A 25128-nucleotide genomic window follows, 5' to 3' on the forward strand; every position below is an offset into this window, starting at 1 on the left:
CATCTCACACCTCATCCCTTGCACCCTAAACACAAAGGTCATTGCACCTTCACCTCCCAAGTAGCTGCCTGACTTTCTTTAGATCACTCAGGTCTTGGCTCAAATGTAGTTGCTCTGAAAGGCTACTCCTGAGTCTGTCTCAAACATCAATTCCATTTCCTTGTCTTATTTCAATCTCATCAACATGATTGCTTCCCTCACGGCACCTATCAGAGGCTGGAAACATCTTGGAAAATCTCAAGCTGTTCATCACTGGTTATCCTCCATCACCTCCAAACTATAGGCTCCACAAAAGCAGAAACCTTGCATGTCTGGTTCAAAAATGGATTCTCAGTGATTACAACTGGGCTGGGCACATAATGGGCAGTACATAACTGTTTATGAATGAATGAAATATTTTCATTATTATAAACATCACTGCAGTAAACATTCTTTTGCATATATCTTTTCACATGACTTTGATCTAAATTCCTTCAAGGAGGTCTGTTGGGTCACAGAGCATTCACAATTTTCATTTTCATTCATATTATTAAACTATCTCAAGAAAGTACCTATCAGTTTATAATTCTACCAACAATACATGACAGTGCCTGATTCTTCCTCTGTCACCAACTTTTGTTAATCTTCATCTTTGCCAATCTGAAAGGTGAAAAATTATCCAAATGTAGCTGCTCATAGTTCTGAGATTATCAGTAACATTCAAAAGTTTATCATATGCTGTCAACCAGTTATATTTCTTCTTTGGAGAACTGTCTAGTCCTTTTTTTCTACTGGACTGTTGGGGTGTTTCCATTTTTAAACAACATTTTTGTGGGCCACAAGGGGTGGGAACTGATGTCGGGGTTCACACGACAATTTGATAATGCCTAGCTTACGCAGTCCACTGAGCATGGCAGAGGGGGAGAGGTCCTTGACAGGGAGGAGCTAACCACCAGCTAAGTATCTCCAAAACAAGACTGTTTTCCTGAAAAAGATACTCTTACAAACACCAATGTTCAAAAGCTACAGAAATTGTGCTAAATGATAGGGATCTCTGTGCAGAAACCACAGAAGAGGTTTCTTTGGCATTCCAGAAAAACATCTCCCTTTGGAATCTTCTCCTGCAATGATTAGTCATCCCACCTACTACACTCACTGCCCCCAGAACTGAATTACAAGGAAATCTGCTCTTGTGATCTTTAATAGATGTGGGAGTGCATTAAAGATGCAGCAAATAGATATTTCTGATATACAAACTGATGTATATTGGACCTAAAGATGCTTATGTAAAATACAGAGTAACAACAAAGACGTCTCTCCGTGTCTTTAATAAATATTTTTCAGTGAAAAGATTTTGACTCACAAAAGCAAATAGCAAGCATTTAAATGTGAGTTATATTTTTCCACCAGCTCTAAAAACAGATTATTACAAACACAGTCAAGTTTAAAGTATTTAAAGAACCTTCATCTTCCAGGGAATTTTTTTTTTTTTTTTTAAAGGGAAATGGCTCTTGAGAGGCAGCTTCAATAAACAGATCACTGTCTTGGATTTCCAACAGTTCCTTGTTTGTTTCCTGCAATAGTTTCATTTTCTTCCAGCTCCTTACGACCAGCATTGTAACTTAGGTCTTCAGCCTTCAGTTTCATTTTCCTATAATGGGTCCTGGGAAGAGTTCGTTCAACATCTGTGACTTCAATCATCTTCAATCTAGTCTTTGTGCCTCTCGGGTAGTTCTAAACCACTACAGGCATGATGGTATTTTCACTTTATTTCCTACTATCACCTCAAACATGTACAAAGTCAAATTTAATAATCTTTGTATACTACCAAGGCAGTCCCTTCTTCCAACTTCGTCAACGGCATGCCTCAATGCAGGAGATCTTAGAGCCAACTCATTTTTCTCTTTAAATTCGACACCTTGGGACTTTCTTGGTGGTCCAGTGGTTAAGAATCTGCCTTGCAATGCAGGGGATGCAGGTTCAACCCCTGGTAGGGGAACTAAGATCCCACATGCAGTGGAACAACTAAGCCCAGATGCTGTAACCCCTGAGCCTGAGCACCACAACTAGAGAGTCTGTGTGCCACAGCAAAAGATTGCACATGCCACTACTAACACCAGATACAGCCAAAAAAAGAAAAATTCAGCATCTCGATACAGTAACCCAGTCCTGTCAAATGTTCCTCTCTTTTCCCACAGCCATTCCAGTCCTGGCTCGCAGCACTGCACTCTATTACTGATAACTGAAAAAACAGGATAACTAGCCTCCCTGATTCCAGATTCTCACAAGTCCAATTCATCCAGAACAAGGTCCTTCAAGATCCCTTTGATGATACTACTTCCTTCTCATATCTCTAGTAGCTTCTAGATCTTCTGAAGCAATTCTGATCTTCACTTGGCTTTCAAATTTATAAACAATCTGGTCACTCAGACTATTTGACAGTTTCTCAGTTTCTAACACAGTTTCTTTGCTGTCTCACAGTTCCATGTCCGAATCTTCCCTGATTTTTTTCCTAACTACCTAAAATATTTTCCCTTCTTTTCTAAGTTCTATACCCATTTTCAAGGCTAAAGTCAAACTCTACCTCCTCAATGAAATTTTCCTTTATTACCCTAGTCTTAATTGAGCTCCCTCGTCTCTAAAATAGCACAGAAGTTATTCTGTTCATGTAAATTAGCAACTCATAAGGTAATGCTTAATACTACTGATTAATTCATTCACTAGTATTAACAGATATTAGTCTAGGCTTTCTTACTGGTTAAATTTCACTCCAGTCCCTCTATCACACAATTTACGTCCACAAAGGAACACATCTTGGAAGCTGGACAGCACAAAGAGAGAAGGCATATTATACAGTTTTGATGATGTACCACACAAGATGTGCTGAACAAGAGCATATTAGTTCATGTGGCTGTACAATTACTGTAGACACAATCAAAATTTTTGACCATGAGACAACCAAAATCTCACACAGCACCTGGGAAGAAGAGAGAACTGTGGAGTGCTTAGATATTCAATAGTATTTTCTCTATCAAAATTTTCAATGAATATAAAATATTTTCCACAGTAAATAAAAACTGAATAACCCCTTTTCTGAGAAATAGGTTAGTGCAATATAGTAGCACTATTAACAACACAGCTAAATCTTTTTTCTTTTACTCTACATACTTTTACCACCTTTGTCCAAATAAAAAAGATATAAGGTTATATAAACCCATTTTTTACCTTAAGTCACTGTTAAGTTCTAAAAATGAGAAAACCTTTTGGTTTCTAACTCAAGTGTTTTATTTCACTGTAGAACAAAGTGTACGAAATTTCAGTAAGTAAGTAAAAGCAATATTGGTGTTCCTTACTCAGCTATGAATAGCTTCTATTTCTAAAGTCTGACAGCAGGGCTAACTGTGCCACGGGAAGATACCTTAAAAGTTTCCACCCAACAAGAAGGAAGAAACTACTTCAGAGTAAAGCCACTGTCCCTCTGGACATAATCTCTTACGCTACCTGCTCAGTCACGCCAGGATGTCGTGGGATTTCGTAGGTCCTGCACTTGAGCTGAAGCACTGAGTCCTCGTTCAGAAGCTGTGCGAGCAGGAGGACGCCATTCTAGGAGGAAGCACAGAGACGAGCCTGCTTGTTTTCTTACCAACATACCTGAACACGTGTGGCTGGGCAGAGAGCGGCGTTTCCCCCACAAGTCTTCCATGGATGCCAGGTGGTCTGTCTGCACAAGAACATGGCTTCTCTTCTCTATAGTTTACAGCAGAACCTTCCACCACCACAGCTCCCCCGTTCCAGCCTTCACCCCCATAAGTAATAACTTCACATTCAAGTGGCAGGGAGTGAGTCACCAAGGAGTGTAATGGGAATGCGGAACCAGGTTTTCCAGTCAAATGGTGCCTTTTAACTGTGTCACACTCAACTCACCTCTGTGTAGAAGCGTACGTAACCCGAAGTAAAGCCCACCACGATGCAGGTCCAGTCTGGACGTCCAGTGGAACTCCTGTTACAAACAAAATCAATGATCTTAAGAGTTCATACATCAAACCAAAAAAAAAAAAAAAAAAAAAAAGCCTCACTTACTCTCTTATCCTTACCTCTTCTGGCTTGCTAGTGGGATGCACAGAGCACTGGTTACACATTCCCTAAAAACAAAGACAAAATCATATGTTTACCCAATCAATTTATCATTGACTTTTCTATCTCTATGTTTGGATGTTAAAGGACAATTAAGTGGAAGATGAGCTCTGCAGACCAGCTGTATCCAATACATAAATTTAAAAAATGAGCAAAACTTCACCATTAGGTGGGTAATAAAACCCATTCACATAAAAGCTAATGTCACATTCACTTAAGGTTAATAAAAAACAGTATTTTTCATTCTGTATTGTCATGAAAAGCATAAAAGTAAAAAAAGCAAACCTTTACCGTATACAACTGATTATACACAAAAGTAAGAAAACATCAAGGGATCACCAAGCCATCATTTCCCACTGTTCCCCTCTCCTCCACATCAGTGAAGAACTTGGGCAGAAGCTGGGAGGAACTGGCAATCACATAACAGGCAAACTGCATTTCTGTTGAGAACATGATTCTAGAGACTTGCCATATTTCAACTGGCTGGCTTCTTTTTTTATACTTTGCAGAAATTGCTGCTGATAATCTATTTCTAAGCACCTGCTGTGCTGGATGGTCCCTAAAAGATTTTTTTTTTCTGACATGCAGATTTGAGAAAAATTTGTCCCACGCCCAGAGACAAGCCTCAAAATTAAAATAATTCCTACTGACTTCTTCCTTAAATTGTCAAAACTCAGGATCATCACCAGTTTATTCAACAAAGTATAAATCCTCTTCCCCATATATCAAACTAGACACCAAATGAAATGAATCTTTTTGGTTGTTTGTTGTCTCTAAGGTAACTGAAAACATATTAAAGTAACACACTAGCATAAGTGGGTGAGGCTCTTGACAGCCTCGGGCCCTCCTGTCATGCCTGCATGCTTAGTCATGTCTGACGCTTTGTGACCCTTTGGACTGTAGCCTGCCAGGCTCCTCTGTTCATGGGGTTTTCCAGGCAAGAATACTGGAGTGGGTTACCATTCCCTTCTCCAGGGGATCTTCCCAACCCGGGGACTGAACCCACATCTGTGTCTCCTGCATTGAAGGTGGATTCTTTACCCGCTGAGCCATCTGGGAGGCCGTAAAGTAACTGAACCTTGCATGTGTATTTCCAACAGAAATTAAAGGTCTTCAAAATGCTTAGACTAAATGACTCAAGGAGAAACTGCATTTCACTGAGTCTCTACAGAGTGTCAGGCATGTACTATAGATTTCTACTTGATTGTCTTTTATCTGAATTTAAAGTCTAAAGAACCTTATTCATTCCAACTAGATAACTTTCAGTCATAACTGAAAACAATTTTTGGCTGCAGGTTCCAGGCTAGCAGCTCCATCACAGAACCATGCTAGAGATCTGGTTTTAAAACTCTAACTGGGTCAGTAGGAAACTTGAATTTACTAACTTGCATTTCTTAAGTATTTCTGAGTTTTCAGAATTAATGTAGCACTGTCACCTTTAAGTATAAGCCCAGTGCTAGCAAAGCAGAGAGGACCATGGCAGCCCTTGACTTTTTGACTGAATAAAAATTAACAACGAGGGATTTCCCTGGTGGTCCAGAAGTTAAAAGTGCACACTTCCACTGCAGGAGACATGGGTTTGATCCTTGATTGGGCAACTAAGATCTCATATGCCCTGTGGTATACTAAAAAAAAAAAAGATAATAATAATAAAGAGCTAAGGAAAAGACTGTTCGTGGGGCTCTCAAGGCAAGAATACTGGAGTTGTTTGCCATTCCCTTCTCCAGGGGACCACATGTTGTCATGGAGTCACAAAGAATCTGACATGACTGAGTGACTGAACTGAAGGAAAAGACAAAATCTAGACAGGATATTACAGAATTCTCTCTGAACTCTCCTGTAAATCCTCTCCAAACACAAGGGTTTTTTTTTTTTTTTTGGTTCTTTGATTAATAATTACATGGTTAATAAAATTAAAATTTACTGCCCAAATCATGCTCTACAATCTCTAAAGCTGCAATGAATATACTTTTAATCAACATTCCAAATGACGAAACATCTTAGCAGACTGATATACAAGTCAATCAATTTCACATATACATTTAACATATGGAGAGACAAAAAGAACTAATTGGTCCCTACCCTTCTTCAACACTTAAAGAACCACTCCAACCAACAGCAAACTGCATTTCTTCCTTCCCTTTATCACTATGTTTCCATTTTGCTGAAAAAAAACAAAAAACAAACATCACACAAAATAACTTTAATTATAGTATACTAAAACAGAAAATTTATTAATTTCTTTCTTTTCCTTTAGAATGATGAGAGAATAATTTAATAGTTCTATATTAATTTATGTGGGTCTTTCTATAAATAAATATAATGTTTAAAAATATTTATAAGATTGTTATAACACTCTCTCTTTAGTCTCTGTTTCTTCCAATTCAATCCATATAATAGTTATTAATTCTTATGTATTACCCCATCATTTTTACTTATAAAACTTTTATCTTCAATTGACAAAGAAAAATTTTCTAATAGATTTATGTTACTGGAGAGTAAATCTGCTTAATAGTGCCACTCCATACCCATTTAATACAGGAACCTTATTTATTTTTATTAGTGAGGTTTTCCACCTTCTATATATAGCCAATAAATTTAATCTTCAACAAAAATTGTAAGCTAAGCTTATACCCCAAATAGGAAACAACAGTATTGTGAGCTTTCAAATTAGAGGTGAAAGTCACCCAATTCACATTATTGCTAAGAAGGGGTCAGTGGCCTTTTTAGCTCTAACTGCCCCTTGTGAGAATTGGGCAATGCCCAAAACTGCTTCTAAAGTGCCAGAGTATCTGCAGCCAAGAATGAAAAACAGAGAGAAAAGAAACAGAAAAGAAAGGAAAAGAAAGGGGAAGAGAAAGAAATAAAAGAGAATCAAAAGTGCTGTGCAACCTATCAAACTATCAAATGCTGCCATAAAATGGAGAAGTAACACTTTTTCTTTCTACCTAATTCATTTTCTATTCTATGCATTAAAATAAATTAAAATTTCAGAGTACTTACGCACTAGAAATACAGCTTTTTGTTCCCGAGCTATAACCATAAGATCATTGGTTGGAGATAATGATAAAATACAATCTTGAAGCCAGCAAGTTTTTTGTGGTTTGCAAGTATTTCCTTCTTCTTCCTGTGAGTAAAACTACAATTAATTACTTCCATGGAAAAATATCAAGAACAGTTCAACTCACCATGTCCACCTTGAGAAGCAAGGGAAAAGAAACCTTCCCAATTCTTTTATAGTCTCAATAATATTTGTTATCAAAACATGTCAAAGATGACCAATAAAAAAAATACTCACCACAAGCAGATCTCAGTTTTGAAAATTATTGTAAAAATTGTAAATAAAACAGACAGCAAGACATTAAAAGAATGATTTAGTTAGGAAATCTGGTAACTAATCCTACTTGAGACAGATAGCTAGGGCATCTGCAGCTAGACAGCAAAGAAAATATTAACTGACACTTATGGCCTGTAAAGTATGGTAATTATGACATTTCTTTTTATGTGGTCTGAAAGGTGTTTTCTTTTTTTCAACTGAATGTACTTACTATATAGGTAAATTCCTATGGTTAAAAATTCACAGATCCAAAAGGTCTTTGCAAAGTCTGACAATTCCTGTATTCCAGCCACCCTGCTGTTCACTCTGGAGACAGCACTGCGACTGTATCTCATGTGTATTTCCAGAGACACCATGCATAGGCAAATACGATTAACTACCCCTTTCCCCTTTCCTGACACAAATGGTAGCATGCTACATACATACTTCTATATTTTATGTTTTTTCTCTTAACACATACCTTAGATTTCACTTTACCTAAAGTTCCTTAATTTCCTGATGGCTGTAGAACATTCCATTGTAGAAACACCCCAGCCCCCACTGACTGACATTTGTGTTGTTCACACTCTTGCTGCTACAAATGATGCTACAATGAATAATTTTATACATTTATCAGTTTATGTGGGAGGATGCCAGTAGGATAAGTTCCTAGTCAAAGGGAAGGTGTGTTAGTAAATTTGCTAGCTATGCCCACACTGTGCTCTGCCAAAGTTGTGTTAACTTATAATCTGATTCAGCAAGTTTTGAAAGTGCTTGCTTCCTCAGGGACTCTTCAAAAGTGCTTTAACTCTGATCTTTGTCCAACTAGCACATAAAAAGTAGTATCTTAGTCCACAGCATTGCTCTTATGAGTGAGAATGGGTATTTTTTCATATGCTTAAGAGACTTTTCTATGAACAGTATGTTCCATTCCTTTGCAGACCCTCTGTTGGGTTGCTGATCTTTCTCTAATTGATTTGTATATATTTTTTTAACATAAAGCATTTATTTTTCCTGATTACATTGTATTGCTTTTTGGAGATTTATTTTGTTTTATTCAAAACACAGAAAATAGAAGGGGAAAATCACCCACAATTGGGACACCACTGAATTTTCATACTATCATCTTAATGGCTATAGAAGGTTCTTTTCCTTAGAAACTGCTTAACTATTCTGCTATTTGGGGGCATGTTTTGACATTATTTAAAAAATGCTACATCAAAACCTCTACATAACTTTCCCTTCTTTCGTTTTCTTAGCATTTTTACATACAAAGAAAATTGGCCCTTTGAACAAAAGTTTTCCCCAGTTCATGTCATAGCTTAGTTTTCTTCATGTAGAATTTTCAAATTTTATGTATTAAAATTATTGATCTATTTATATTTACTCTCTTATAGCTTCTAGGTTTTATGTTATTTGATCTTCTACCTTACTCAACCCTACCTGACAGCTTTTGGATTGAATTAACCAAGATGGGAGGGAAAAGAGGGAGTAGAGATGCAGGTGGCTGTCATTAAAAAAAAAATTTTTTTTGTTTTTTTAAGCTTTCAGGGCTTCCCTGGTAGCTCAGATGGTAAAGAATCCCCCTGCAATGTGGGAGACCTCAGTTTGATCCCTGGTATGGGAAGATCTCCTGGAGAAGGGAATGGCAACCCACTCCAGTATTCTTGCCTGGAGAAGTCTGCGGATAGAGGAGCCTGGTGGGCTATAATCCATGGGGTCGCAAAAAGTCAGACATGACTGCGTGACTAACACAAACAATAAGAATATATTACTAGTACAATGAAACTTAAAGGATTTTAAAAACAGAAAATCATTTTAATCAGAAATATTATGGCAGAATTTCTAGGAAAGATAAACATACTATCAAAGAAATGTTTAAAACAGAAATAAAATATGGATTATAAAATAGGAAAGCATTAGGAAAATCTCCAAGTAAGTCTGAAACCTTTGGAATAGTCACGTAATTAGTTTTCTTTCTCAGTGGAAGGAACCATATTACTTTACTCTTTCTTCTACATGGTACACTAAAGAGGTTGCTGCTGCTGCTGCTAAGTCACTTCAGTCATGTCTGACTTTGCGACCCCAAAGAGGCTACACTCACTCCCAAAAGACAGGGAGAAGAGTCATACTGGCATGATCCCTTACTTTAGAAAAGCTCCAATTTTTAGGACTTTTGTTATCTAGTCTGTTGTTTTTAATGTGTATTTTTCTACATATAAGCCAGGGAGAAGATTATTCCCTAAAAAGTGAAAGTTATAAGGTCAAAGTGAGTTTTAATTCACTTCTACCTTGGCCCACAGTCTCCGCCCGAGTGCACAGTCTCTGTCTGGCCAGCACTCACCCAGGACTCCTCATAGCACCTTGGCCACTGAGGGCATCAGCACCCTATGGTTTCCTCCACTTCACTGAGATCCAATTATACTAACTCTGAGGTTCAGGGGTTTTCAAGGGAAAACATCCTTCAGGAAGAAGAATCAAAGCAGGGAAAGTCATACAGGGTTATTTTTTAAGTGTTCTGTTTGATAAGAAATTAAGAGTATCGAAACTCTTTGACTGCTCTATAAAATTTCCATTTCATTGCAATAGAAAAGAAATCCAAACAATGTTCCAGAACAGGGATAATACAGCTCTACTTTTGGCAAGCTCTATTAAAAAAATTTTTTTAAATAACTGAACATCTATAAACATGGGTTCCTTCCTTTTATCATACTTCCAAAATTTTGTTCAAACAGTAAACTCCAAAAAGTCTGTAAAAATTACTTTTCAACAAAGAGTATTATTCCTCTGTTTTTATCCTGTTTTCAAAATAATGTCACTAGTAAGGATGAGAGCTGTGTTTACATGTGCCCAAAAGACAGAGTTTAAGGAATTCAAAGATGGAAGGCATTTAAAGACTAACTGACCCATACCTCATTCTACACTAACAGTAGAGTCTTGAGACGGTTAAAAATATGTACTCCCTGCCACACAATCAGTGTCTGAGGCCAGAAGAGGACCACTCTCATCTTGGTGGGTGACTGCAACAGATCTTTAAGAAGCCTTAGGATTTGACTCCCGGAGAAGGCCATGGCACGCCACTCCAGTACTCTTGCCTGGAAAATCCCATGGATGGAGGAGCCTGGTGGGCTGCAGTCCATGGGGTTGCAAAGAGTCGGACACGACTGGGCGACTTCTTTCACTTTTCACTTTCATGCATTGGAGAAGGAAATGGCAACCCACTCCAGTGTTCTTGCCTGGAGAATCCCAGGGACGGGGGAGCCCGGTGGGCTGCCATCTATGGGGTCGCACAGAGTCAGACACAACTGAAGCGACTTAGCAGCAGCAGCAGGATCTGACTCCAGTCTCAGTCAATGAAAAGTGTTTTCTCTAAAAGAATTGCCCTGTTACTTATCGTTATATAGCAGACTGGGCTTCCCTGGTGGCTAAGAGGTAAAGAATTCGCCTGCCAATGCAGGAGAGGCAGGTTTGACTCCTGGGTTGGAAAGGTCCCTCGGAGAAGAATGGCAACCTGCTCCAGAATTCTAGCCTGGGAAACCCAGGAACAGAGGAGACTGGCTGGCTACAGTCCACGGGGCCACTAACAGTCTGGACACAACTTAGCAACGACACAACAATATACCAGGCTACTGTTCCCGTGGTTCCGCAAACTGATTTAGAGCTGTGAGGAACCGTGTGTGAACATGGGAGTCAGCACATTCTTGAGGCACTGCTCTGAGTTCTTCCTTTAGAAAGACTCTCTCCTCTCTTTTCTGCCTGTCTACCTCACGTGCCAGTTCCTATTACAATCCCATTCTCTTCTGACTTTACCATCTTCCATTTATTGCCATGAAAAGTCTTACTATTCTCTGATGTTTCTTCTGTGACTGCATTTCTCCAACCCTCAACTAGATGCCTTCCATACTTTCTATGACTCCTCTACTCCGCTCACTGCACAACTGCAAACATGAGTGAATAACAGCTTTCTAATTCCTCTTTATTTATATTCACAAAGATACTTGCATAACCTAGTATTTATTCTTACACATGAAACTATATGACAATGACCAATTGATTCAAGGCTAGTATGCTAAGTAATGTATCCATAAGGAATAATAGTATCTTTAGTAATATTTTTCATTAAGTAATTTTATGATTTAACATTTTCAGATTATAGCTGACGTATCCATGTAAGTACAAGTAAACACACAAAGTACTACTCTCTCTATTGGGTCTAGAACTCAGTGTCAAATCATAATCAAGCTTTGTCTTCCACCATGTCCAGCAAGTGGTCTATAAGGCATTTTAGTACAAACATGAGTTTTGCCCTGTAAGAATTAACCAAGATGAAAGCACAGAAGTAGATACCACTGAGAAGCAAATTCAGAGAAACTACTCCACAATGACTGGTTGGTTACATCCCTACCCTTGCTGAGCCATCTCATTCATGTACATTTTTAGTAATATGAAATCACATGGATCAGCATTCCAATTTCATCTATTGATAATGAGGGCTGGTAGGGGAGGGGTGAGAAGATGGCAAAAACCCATACCTTCCAACACTCTTCACTCTCCAACTCTCCATCTTTCCTGTGACTGTGGGACTAAAAGCAGATCCTCCTAGTCTATCATGGCAAAGCTGAATGAGTACAAGCAGGAGTTCCATATACCAAAATTAAGTTATAGAACACTCACATGACTATATTCTACAGGCGGAGGTCAGAGATACTGTGGATTCAGCTACAGACCTCCACAATAAAGCAAACAGCACAACAAAGTGAGTCACATGAATTTTTTGATTTCCCAGTGCATATAAAAGTTATGTTTATATTATCCTGTGGTCTATTAAGTGCATAACAGCATTATGTCTAAAAAATGTACACTCTGTAATTTAAAAATATTTATTGATAAAAAATGCTAACCATCATCTTAGCCTTCAGCGAATCATAATCATTTTACCAGTAGATGATTTGAAATATTTCAAGAATTAGAAAAATGTGACAAAGAAACAGGAAGTGAACAAATGTTGTTGGAAAGTGGCATCAACCAATTTGTTTAAAAACAAACAAACAAACCACTATATCTGCAAAGCACAATGAAATAAGGTATGCTATTCCTTCTTGTTATGGTTAAGTCACCTCCAACTCTTTTGCAACTTCACAGACTATAGCCTTCCAGGCTCCTCTGTCATGGGACTTCCCAGGCAAGAATACTGGAATACACTGCCATTTCCTTCCCTAGGACTTATAGTATATTAGGTTATATTATATTAAGATATCATATCATCATTAGGATTTGACATGTTATAAAATTCTAGATTTAAAGCTTTAGTCTTGCTGCTTGGGAATGATGCTAGCTTGTCATGAAATGCAATGGTGTGTGCTCTTAATGCAAGCTCGATAGCTCTTTTGATCCACAGCCACACTGGGGCGGGGAAGGAGCAACCACAAGTTCCTGGTCACATTTAATTCAGAAAGGTACAATATTCAATGCATCAGATATGATAAAATAAAAAGCCTTTTAAGGACACAACTAAAAACAAGTTATTATCTTTAAAATTATAAACAGAGCTAAAATGTGTTATTTCTCCACGGGCTTAGCTATTTTGCCCCATGCAGTGTGAATTTTTAACTGAAAATGATAAAGCAAATGGAAGAATTGAAAACAATTGGGAGTGGAGGTGGGCAAAGAACTCCAATAAATCAAATGTCTTTCAGTAAGTCCTCAAAAAGGAAAAGAAACCCCTTGGTACATCTGAATCAACAATTAATACGCTGTACACAAAGGCAAGCAGAGAACGACAGTGCGGGGAAGTAGGCGTCCGACACTGTGCACCATCCTAGAACGCCTGCTACTCACACCCGAGCAACGTGGCAGGAATGAGGCCAGTCATGTGAAATCTCCTCTCACGACAAAGGAATCCTTGGGCGCCACCCTAAGCAGAGGACAGTGATTTCATTGAGAAGTGTTTGCCCCAGATGTGTGTTTGGGTTTGGCCACCTAACTCAACAGGAATGACACAGGGCTGACATCAGTGACCTGGATGATGTACACAGGAACATCTGCCAAACACTCACTAAGTGTCAGACGCTGTGTTAAATGCTCTACATATAAATCGTACTTAATTTTCACTGTTGCTCTCCAAGAAGGCTCCATTACTCCTCTCCTTCCCTACATCACACAGAGGGAGCGGGGACTTGGACGCAGGCATTTGAATTCAGGCCCTGGGGTGCAACCGCCTGGACAACCCCCTGTGCTGTTTCCAAGCTGCACTGCCCTGAGAAGCTGCGCCCTAGAAGCAAAACTGTCACAGCCCCTTCAACCCCGCTCTGCTCGGCATTCAGAATGAAGGGGGTGACAAGGAGCTCTAGTCTGCTTCTAGACTGAAAGACGAGCGTCCCTCGATGATTAAAAACAGTAAAGGGAGGAAAGTGGGCTGTCAAGGTCTCATAAGAATGTGCCTACACACATTTGCTGGCTGGTAAGATGCAAGCTCATCACTGTTTTGTACCATAAGGGTATCTGCTAACAATTAAGATTTTTCTGAAAACCTCCCCACACGAATATGGGGCCCATGGCCATGAAAAATGCTCCCTTGAAGGTAATGATTCTACAATAATGCGATCATGTAATAAAGTAGTTAATTTCCCTAGTGAGGCATGATATTTAAAAAAACAAAAACAGCACCATCAAGGACTATCTTGGCTTGCCACAAAAATCAGCATGCACTCAGATACTGCTGCTGCTAAGTCACTTCAGTCGTGTCCGACTCTGTGTGACCCCATAGACGGCAGCCCACCAGGCTCCACCGTCCCTGGGATTCTCCAGGCAAGAACACTAGAGTGGGTTGCCATTTCCTCCTCCAATGCATGAAAGTGAAAAGTGAAAGTGAAGTCACTGAGTTGTGTCCAACTCTCAGCGACCCTGTGGACTGCAGCCTATCAGGCTCCTCCGTCCATGGGATTTTCCAGGCAAGAATACTGGAGTGGGGTGCCATTGCCTTCTCTGACTCAGATACTAAACTTAACATTAAATTCATCCATTAGCTATAAAACACAGCTCCTGCTTAGGGGTGAGAAAAGAGAATCTATAATTTTCTTTTAGCATATCCTAAACTTCAAAGTTTTTTCTCTGCCTTGAGATTAGTAAAATATTTTCTTAATCTGCACAAATATGGAAGCCATCAACATGGATTATGAAAGGGAATCCATTCTAAACACGAGGACTATAACAAATACGTATTTTAAACTTTTATTTCTTTTGATGTTAATCCCACAAATTCATCAAATGATTAGTCTTTCACAAGGCAGCAGATGGAAAATGCAGTAATTTAACCGACCTTTCATTATAGCTGGTAAATATCACTCTGTGAAGAGTCGCAAATGTTTTGTAGTGTATCAACCACTGTGATGACTAGAGAGCCCCTGCAGCAGCCCAGAGTAATTTTTCAAAGCTTTCAGCTTTAGTTAATAAGTCCATCACTTGCAGCTTTCACTGTCACTGTCACTGTGCTGTCACAGACACATACATGTAACAGTGGTGCCAACAGAATCCATTACAAACAAGGGACTGTCAGCATATTCAGCGTAAATTCTCAGTATTTCACTTCCTAATTCATGGGAATGAACTAGCCATCTACACTTTCTGATTGATGTTAAAGCTAAAACTCCAATATTTTGGCCACCTGATATGAAGAGCTGACTCATTTGAAAAGACCCTGATGTTGGGAAAGATTGAGGGCAAGAGGAGAAGGGGACAACAGAGGATGAGATGGTTGGATGGCATCACCAACTCAACGGACATGAGTCTGGGTAAACTCCGGGAGTTGGTGATGGACAGGGAGGCCTGGCATGCTGCGGTTCATGGGGTCGCAAAGAGTCGGACATGAATGAGTGACTGAACTGAACTGAACTACACTTTCTAAACCAAGAGATGTAAGTGCTTGGCAATTTTGAAACACAAAGAAGTAAATAACAATGCTATATAAGTTGTCTTTTTTTTTTTCCTAGTTTCCTATGAGCATATGTACTTCCCAATGCTTCTCAAACTATTTTTTAGGTTGCAGGACTTTCTTATTCCCAAACAAAATTTTATACAGTATTTTAATATATGAAATAGATAAAAGCAGAAATGAGGAAGCATCTCTGTAGAACCTTAGAGCTTTCTCTAACACATCATGAAAAGTATTGGTCTTGGCCTTTTTCCAGATCACAGACTAAAATTCTCAAATCAAACATCTTAAGTTAAGGTCTTGTCAAAATTAAAATGAGGCAAGGCAAGAGCTATAAAGTTGGTTACAAATTTCATTACAGATAACCCAAAGGAAAAAAATTTACAAACACCTTGAAGTCACAAAAACTTCTGACTTCAATCTTTCACTTTTTAAAATTACTTTTCTTTCTACCCTTAGAGTAACTTAACGATAATTCAGTAACCCTTCCAGTTTTATTTCAACTGTCAATTCCAACAGGATTAATTATGCTATTATTTTAAATTGTATATATATGATCCCATTTTTAGAGAATTATCTGTGTGCCCATTCATCCAACCACTCAGCCAAATGTGCCAATTACTTCTTAAAGTTAGTAATGATGACTATTCTTAGATGCTAGAAAGTTGAGTATTGTAGTCTTTATATTTTTTCCCTACCTCAATTTTCTGTAAACTTCAGTTTTACAAACGAAATTCATTACTCACAAAAAATTCACTTCACAAATAATTACAACAAAACACCAAACATAAAAATCAAACTTCTTTATTTTTGAGACAACACTTAATACTAAAATCTATGTGCTTCCTGGGATATAAGCAAATACTAACAAATTATTACTCAAAATCTTTACTATCTAGTTGGACAAATAAGACTCAATAAAAAAGAAATAATCAGCATCCAACATAAGTAAGAACAGATCTGACAGCTAAACGATGCTATGGACCTTAAACTGCTATTAGTGTTCACACACACACACACACACACACACACACACACACACACACACAGAGTACACATTCTCCCAACAATACCTGAGCGAAAAGATGACCAACGCAAAGATGACCAACGTCACTCATAAATTTAAAAATACAAATTAAAACACTGAAATGGCATTTCACATCATTCTGGTTTTGCAAAGTATATAGTTTGATAATCTACTAGGGGCCAATGATTTCAAAAAGTACCACTGTAAGAAAACACATCCATCTCTCATAGTCTTGAGTTTCCCAGGATTGATAAAAATAGGCATACAGAGAAATATTTCATTTTTTACAAAATAAATAGCAGACAATGATGGAAAGCAATTAGCTCAGAGATGTTTTCATTTCTGTGACACAGAGAGTGAAGGAAGACAGTCTCACTATGTTTGAAATATACAATGTGGCAGGCTTTTGGAAGCACCAATCGGCAATTTCTATTAAAATTTGAAACATACATGTATACCTTTTCGGGCTTCCCTGGTGGCTCAGTGGTAAAGAATCTGCCTGCCAATCTAGTAGACATGGGTTCCACCTCTGGGTCAGAAAGGTCAACTAGAGAAGGAAATGGCAACCCACTCCCGTATTCTTACCTGGGAAATCCCATGGATGGAAACTGGCGAGCTACAGACCATGGGATCGCAAGAGTCAGACATGACTTAGTAATAACTAAAACAACAACAACATGTATACCTTTTAGGAATTTATTCTAAAGGAAAAACAAGAATTGCTAACATTTACTGTGGCACATACTATGTTTGTTCCAGGTACTATTTTAAGCACATCTTATTTCATCTTCCCTCAGAGGGTAAAGTGTCTGCCTGCAATGTAGGAGACCTGGGTTCGATCCCTGGGTCGAGAAGATCCCCTGGAGAAGAAAATGACAACCCACTCCAGTATTCTTGCCTGGAGAATCCCATGGACAGAGATGCCTGGTGGGCTACAGTCCACGGGGTTGCAAAGAGTCAGACACAACTGAGCGACTTCGCTTTCGCTTTCACTTTCAATAATCCTATAATTTTAATCCTATGACTAATAATCCTATTAGTCCCACTTTAGGAATGAGGTAACTGGACTGAGAGAAGTTACAGAACTTGTCCAAGGTTCTACAGTCACTGAGTGGCACAGATAGGATAGAAATTCTGGCAGTCTGACTTGCATTCATCATACTGCACACACGTGTAACCAAAGGCGCACAGTAGATGTAAAAATGATTACAGCATTGCCTGTGACAGAAAAGAGAACAAAAACAAAATGTCCCTCAACAGGGGTGTGCTTGAATCAATCACAATACATCTAGACAATGAAATAGTACTACTTTAAAAGAACTAGATGATTTATATATGGAGACACAGAAAAACCTCCGTATTACACTAAATGGAGAAGGCAAGACTTAGAACAGTATGTAAAAATGAAGTCTATATGGACTTGACATGAGGAGAATTAAACATATCAATTTTACTCTCACTTTCTCAGCACTCTCAACCCCACTAAAACCAGCAGGAAAAGAGTTTGCTTCAACTATGGGCAAAAACAACAAGAGGAGAAAAACCACTAAAATTTGAGATCTAGAAAGCAGATGGACAGGAGGTAACTGATTTTACAGTCCTTAGAAAACTGACTCCCACTAAAGTGATGCTGGGGAAAGCTGAGAAGCAACTCCAGTTGCACTGCAAAATTGCCAGCAGGCTTAGGAATTGGTGCCAGCTCCCTGTGGAAGTGAGAGCAAAGAGCGGCTAAAGTCAGAAGGCTTGGTTGAAAAAGTGCTTAGGCAGAGGCAGGTCCCTAGATCCCCTCCCTGACTCCTCATTCAGTCGCTGTCCCTCTCTCCCTGCCAGAAGACCAGAGGGCCATCACTATGCAAAACCAACTCCCTGAACCTACCCTGAAGGAATGCCTGCGGAGTCCAGACTTGAACTAAAATGGACAACTGTCGAGAGCAAGGAAAAGTGGTGACTAAAATATGGAGACTAAATATGGAGACTAAAAATAGGTTGCTCTTAAATATTTAGGCATTAATATTGCCACTAAGACTGAGCCTGGACTGTTGGTTGGTCTGTGGTCAAAGACCCAGGAACAGGTTACACTGTTTGCTGGTGAACAAGTTCTTTAGCTGCACTTTTCATCCTAGCAAACCTCTCCACAGGAATCTACTAAAACCAAACTCATGGCCATAAAGATAAAAGGGGTTTTTTTCCCCGTCCTTTTCAAAAAAAATTAAATAACTTTATTTCTTAAATTGAGGTATGGTTGATTTACAAGACCAAAAGCTTAGAGGCCCACAAACGAGGCCAAGAAATTTTAGAGAACAAAAGGAGGTAAAGATGGGAAGAGAGGCTCAGAGAGTTACACAAGAAACCATGGGCTTTCCACGATTTCGATTTCTGAATTCTAGCATGACTAACATTTTGGGTGGCCAATCCTGTTTTGGAGGATGCCCTGTGCACTGTAAGATACCTCGCAGCATCCCTCCAGTTAGCACCTCCCCGCAAGCTATGACAAGCAAAAGTGTCTCAAGACATTGCCAAATGTCCCCTCAGGGGCAAAATCACCCCCGATCGAAAAGCACTAGGCTAAACCCAGCTTCGTGTTAAGGTGGAGAGGAAGGTCATTGGGAAACAAAAGTGTTTCTACAAGTCCAAAGTCCTGATGAGGCCCACCTTAGGAAAGAGACCCTCTGCGACCACACCCCTCACAGGAGAGCCTGGGGCATGCTTGCAGCATCCTGTGGGTGCTCTCCTGCCTCTGGCTGAGCCCGTGCTTACATCTCTTCTGTGGCAGATGGCACCAGAGTCCACTGGCACTAAAATAAGGCAAGATATTTTCCAGCATTACTCCAGATTATTGCCTGAGATGGTAAAGAATCTGCCTCCCATGTGGGAGGTCTGGGTTGGGAAAGATTTCCTAGAGAAGGGAATGGCAGCCCACTCCAGTATTCTTGTCTGGAGAATCCCATGGACAGAAGAGTCTGGCAGGCTACAATCCATGGAGTCACAAAGAGTTGGGCAGGACTGAGAAACTAACATTTTCACTAATGCTCTAAGAATCTCTAATCAGGTCTCACTGTCTCCTATCTCTCAGCCTGTAAATGAACATTTTTCTGGGGCCTCTATCTGGCAAGCATGCTTATATTCCCATTAAAGTGTGAAATCAGTAGTGCCTCTGTAAACGGCATGCTATCACCTTCTGTAAAACAGATGGAACACAGTCCTAGACTGTCTTTTTGAATGAAAATTTCCCATGCTGCCTACCTTAACTGAGGACCTTAACCTAAGACCTTTTGTGTTCCTGTTCCACAAACTGCTGTCAAGCTAATCCTTGATTCTGTACTTTCAACCCTTTGGTTTTAATGAAAGAAAGCTCATTCAATCTGCCTTACTAGTTAAAATTAAATTAGCCTGGCAAGTTTCTTCCCACTGCCTCAACTCTCATTATAGCATGAGGCTAAGCAAAATAGCACCTTACTCCCAAAGCAAAAAATTATACCCCAACCAAAAGCCCTTGCATGCATGCTATGTAACTTCAGTCATATCTGACTCTGTGTGACCCCATGGACTGTAGCTCGCCAGGCTTCTCTGTCCATAGGATTTTCCAGGCAAGAATACTGAAGTGGGTTACCATTTTCTTCTCCAGGGGATCTTCTTGACCCAGGGACTGAACCTGCGTCTCTTGTGTCTCCTGCACTGGCAGGCGGGTTCTTTACCACTAGCGCCACCTGGGAAGCTCAATTCCCATTACAGCGTGAGGCTCAGCAAAGTATCACCTTCTTCCCAGAGTGAAAAACTATACCCCAGCTAAAAGCCCTTGTGCTGTGCTGTGCACAGTTGCTCAGTCGTGTCCAACTCTGCAACCCCATGGACTGTTACCCACCGGGCTCTTGTGTCCATGGGGATTCTCCAGGCAAGAATACTGGAGTGGGTTGCCATCCTCCAGGGGATCTTCCCAACCGAGGGATGGAATCCAAGTCTCCCACACTGCAGGTGGATTCTTTACCATCTGAGCCACCAGGGAAGCCCATTACAACACTGTAAAAAATACAATTTACTATCTGTCATACATCATTAAGTGATAGGTGTTATCGTACAATATCTTCTTTCCCCACTTCCCCTAGTCAGGTACAATCTGTCATGATGCCAGCTTAGAATTCAATTCGGGGAAAGATCTTTGCTTTGCCTTTTCTTCCATCCTGAAAACCTATTCTGCTTGTCTTTCAATCTTTTAGTGTATTTACTCACGGGCGAGGAGGAATTTCTTAACCTTATCCACTGCACTTCTAGACATAAAAGTTACACCTGATACGGATCTGTTATTTGGGGCACTGTTAGGACTGATTTGTATCTCACCCTCAAATTCATAAGCTCTAACTCCCAATGTGACTGTATCTGAAGATGGGCCTTTAATGAGGCAATCAGGGTGAAATAAAGTCTTAAGGGCACAGCCCCAACCTGTTAAGATTGGTATCCTTATAAGAGGAAGAAACACCAGAACCCACTCTCTGTCTTCACACACAGAGGAAAGGCCAGGTAAGGACGCAAGCCAGGAAGAAGAGTCTCATCAGAAACTAACCCAGATGGCACACTACCCTTGGGATTCCAGCCTCCGGGACTGTGAGAAAATGAATTTCTGTTGTTTAAGCCACCCAGTCTGTGGTATTCTGTTATGGCAGCCCAAGAGACTAACACAGGCATGAAATATCTACAGGAGAAGGACATTTGTCCTTTTCTATAATGGAAGTCATGCTTAAAGTTCCAAAGCCTGCCATACAGATGAATGCCTTCTTGGACGCAGCTGGCTATTGATGATAACAGATACTAGATTATGCTTTCTTCACTGAGTCCTCATTCTACTTGACACTCCAGAAGCAAAATTAAAGAGGCTTTCTCCTTCCTTAGCAAAGCCTTATCCAGACCCCTGGTACTAAATCTCTCTGATTACAAAAGCTTTTTACTCCCTTCTGCCATAAAAATAAGAAACCACTATCAAAGAGTTGACAGTCTCCTGGAGATAAAAAGCACTCTGACTTTTTATAGCTCTTCTGCTGGACTCAGTAGCAGTGAGCTGGCCTTCAGGTCAGCAGTCAGTGGCAGAGGCTGCCACACTTTACTCTTAGGTACCCTTCTCTATGGTTCACTGACACACCACTGCAGCCTCCTAAAGACCAGAACACTAGTCGTCTCTTAATGTCAGACTAAACAAGAATGAAAGCCTACTTTCCTCTGTTAGTCACAGTAACTGCCAATGGCAATTGGTGGAAAAGCCTCTCATTGTTTTGATAGTGATAGCATCCTGACTTAAAGCTGCTCCACTTCTTCCAATCCTGTTCTCTCTCATCTTTAAGGACTGAAAGTGGTCTCTCTCATCTTCAGGGCTTCCCTGATAGCTCAGCTGATGAAGAATCTGCCTGCAATGCAGGAAACCCCAGGTTGATTCCTGGGTCGGGAACATCCCCTGGAGAAGGGATAGGCTACCCACTCCAGTATTCCTGGGCTTCCTTGTAGCTCAGCTGGTAAAGAATCCACCTGCGATGTGGGACACCTGGCTTCAATCCCTGGGTTGGGAAGATCCCTTGGAGAAGGGAAAGGCTACCCACTCCAGTATTCTGGCCTGGAGAATTCCATGGACTGTACAGTCCATGGGGTCACAAAGAATCAGACCATGACTGAGTGACTTTCACTTCACTCATCTTTAATGTGGACAAGAACTTTCAGGGGACTCATGGAAGGCAGGTTTTGGGTTTGCTGTCTGTACATGACAAGAGAGGGAAGGAAGCTCCCTCTCCATTCCCACTAGGTGGTTACACCTACTACCCTGACTACAGCATGCCACTTCTGCATTTCATGCATTTGACAAAATGCACTCTTGATTCTTGCTAGGCCCCTGGAGCTGGCTGTACCTTTGGAGTTGTTAATCACTGTAGATGGTAGCAGAGGTAACAGAAGTCTCTTGCTTCAGCTGAGTAAAATTACTAATAGTCCTGATTATAAAATTTTTCTCAGCAGAACTTCATAATGATACTACACAGAGAAAGTTCTGGATAATGCTGCTGTGTCAGAGGTCACATCCTTTTCCCTGGCCACAGTGCCATGTTGTCTTGTTTTGAAGACTGGATCCAAATTCAGAGAAGCTCTCTTAAACACTGCAGGATGACTTGAACATCTGAATAACTGCCTCAGTGTTCTAGCCCACTTTTGTTGTCATCCAAATACCTTCTCCCTCACCATATATCAGAGACTATGACAGGGCAAACGGTTCGAACAGGAATGACTGGTACCCCCAAACTGTTGTCAACAAGGCCTAACAATACTGCCTTACTTCCTGCATTTCAAGTCCACAGTGTGAGCAAATCCATCAAGACAAAGAGGAAAAGCCACCCTCGTTCCCAAGAGTCACTTGTGAATACTCAACTATTATCTGACTCAAGCCATGCTCCACATGTGAGTAATTTCGTGTGTTTTCAGGAGTAGAAGCATATTTTGGCTTTTAACTCAAACAGTTAAGATATGTCATCCCTAGATTTAGGATCGCCTTCCCAGTAAAGAGAAGACAACATACTTACATGTCAGATTGAAAGGAGGTTGGTAACACTTACACAGTCTAACTAGGCTGCCACTGTCCATGTCACCAGGATCAGCTGGGACGGTGCAACATCAAAATGAAGTACTGAACAATAAACAACCCATGACCTTTATGAGTATGGGAGGCAACCTATCACACAGAGCAGCCAAGGTGAGCTTCAAAAACCAGAAATCAGTGTGGTTTCTGATCACACACAGAATAAACTTTAAATTCACAAAGCCTTACACCAGGCCTGCCTGCTTCTCTGACCCCAGCCTGTAGTGATCTCATGGACTGTAGCCCACCAGGCTCCTCTGTCCATGGAATTCTCCAGGCAAGAATACTGGAGTGGGTTGCCATTTCCTTCTCCAGGGGATCTTCTTGGCTCAGGGATCGAACCCAGGTCTCCCACATTGCAGGTGGATTCTTTACTGTCTGAGCCACCAGGGAAGTCCCGTTTTCTCCTATGTTGGCTTACACACCATGAGAAACTGTCAGCTTAAGGAAGGCAAAACCAAAAAGCAGGTGTATGACACACAGCCAGTGAACCCACCCCTGTAATGCTATCAGGGAAGATGTAGCAGATCTCTGTAAGGAGAACTAGCCTTGCACACAAATCCCCAACTGCGTCATTCACAAGCAAAAATCCATTCCAAATGGACCAGTAGACTCTTTAAGATGAGGGCCTCTGGGCCTCTAAATAGGTACCAAAACTCAGCACCAGCTTGTTTTTCTGAAGTTTTCCTCTTTTTTATTTTTGGCCACGCCATGTGGCATATGGGATCTTAGTTCCCACATCAGGGATAGAACCCATACCCTCTGCAGCAGAAGCAAGAAGTCCCTAGACCACCAGGGAAGTCCCTGACCTCATATAAATCTACACACCGCACCACCCCCCACCCAAATATCCTACACTGGATGCTGATGAACAGACTCAGTAAAATCCTCATAGGAGCTCTGAGGGGGAAATGAAAAGGAGAAAGAACTGAAGACACTCTAGAGTCTAAGTTATGAGTAAGCAGAAACTAGTCAGTCTTATTAGCAAATGCAGAGACAGTATAACTGAGTCTCCCTGTTGACACAGGACTAGAGCAGAGAGGGACAAGGTGGTGTTTGCGGAGGTGATGGGATAACTAAGTTCCTTGAGCTGCACTGCATCCTATGCAGCACATCCCAATCCTCCTTGAGGTCCTCTGAAATGGTCCCCTGCTCTGTATCTCCCCTTGGAGCTTTGCTACAACTCTATATGACATTAACATGCTCTGCGGCTTACAACACGATGCTCTCTCATTTCTCCTCCACATCTATTCTGTCTTTCCCAACACAGGAAATGATACACCATGTATTCAGTAGCTCAAGCCAAATATCTGGAAGGATTTTTTTTTTTTAACCACACCATGTGGCATGTGGAATCTTCGTTCCCTGACGAGGGATCGAACCAGTGGCCCCTGCAGTAGAAGAAGGGACCACCATTCTTAACCACTGGACCATGAGGGAAGTTCCTAGAAGGATTTTCAAAGACCTTTTATTATGGATAGTTTCAAAGATTGACAAAAATAAAGAGAATGGTACCTATTATTCAGCTTTAGGGAGCAGCAACATCTTGTTATACTTTATCTACTATATACCATGCCCTAGATCAAAGAAATTAATTCTAGGTTCTTCCTTCCCCCCTCATACCTCACAGCCAGTTCATAGGAATATCTTAGCATTACCTCTCAAACTCATCCTGAATCTAACAATTTCTCTTTCTCTATCTTAATGCAAGTCACCATCATTTCTCAACTAAGCCTCCTAATTGGTCTCCCTTGCTTCCACTTTTGCTCCCTACTTTGATCTATTCTAAACAGCAGCAAGATGAACAATAAAGAATCAGATCAGTGTGGTTTCCTACTGCATTTAGAATAAACTTCAAATTCATGAAGTCTTTAATCAGGCCGGTTTGCTTCTCTAACCCCCTCTTGTAGCCACCTCAGTCCTGCCAAGCCCCACTGGCCTTCTCTTCCTTCCTTCTAATACCAAGCCCATCCTGCCTCAGGGCCTCTGCATGGGCTGTTGCCCTGGCCTGCGATGCTCTTCGCCAGACCTATACCTCGCTGATTCCCTGCCATCTTTCAAACCTCAGCTTAAAATAACATCCTCCTAAACACCTTCCCAGGCCACCCAATCGACAGTTGTTACATCATCATTTGCAT

The 25128-nt window shown here is 40.5% G+C and overlaps 1 protein-coding gene across 1 annotated transcript in view; it reads right to left on the reverse strand.

Annotated features, from left to right (window-relative positions):
• Positions 1-25128, reverse strand: part of RAB3GAP2 (RAB3 GTPase activating non-catalytic protein subunit 2) — a 101927-nt gene that overhangs the window by 53365 nt on the left and 23434 nt on the right. Inside the window, exons 3-7 of the mRNA XM_005690485.3 lie at positions 7117-7240; positions 6196-6277; positions 4074-4121; positions 3904-3979; positions 3481-3582 (exon numbers count right to left, since the gene is read on the reverse strand). Coding sequence (XP_005690542.1) covers positions 3481-3582; positions 3904-3979; positions 4074-4121; positions 6196-6277; positions 7117-7240 — 432 coding nt within the window. The remainder of the gene's footprint in view (positions 1-3480; positions 3583-3903; positions 3980-4073; positions 4122-6195; positions 6278-7116; positions 7241-25128) is intronic.

The sequence above is a fragment of the Capra hircus genome, chromosome 16 (assembly GCF_001704415.2).
Source record: "Capra hircus breed San Clemente chromosome 16, ASM170441v1, whole genome shotgun sequence".
Classification (NCBI taxonomy): Eukaryota; Metazoa; Chordata; class Mammalia; order Artiodactyla; family Bovidae; genus Capra; species Capra hircus.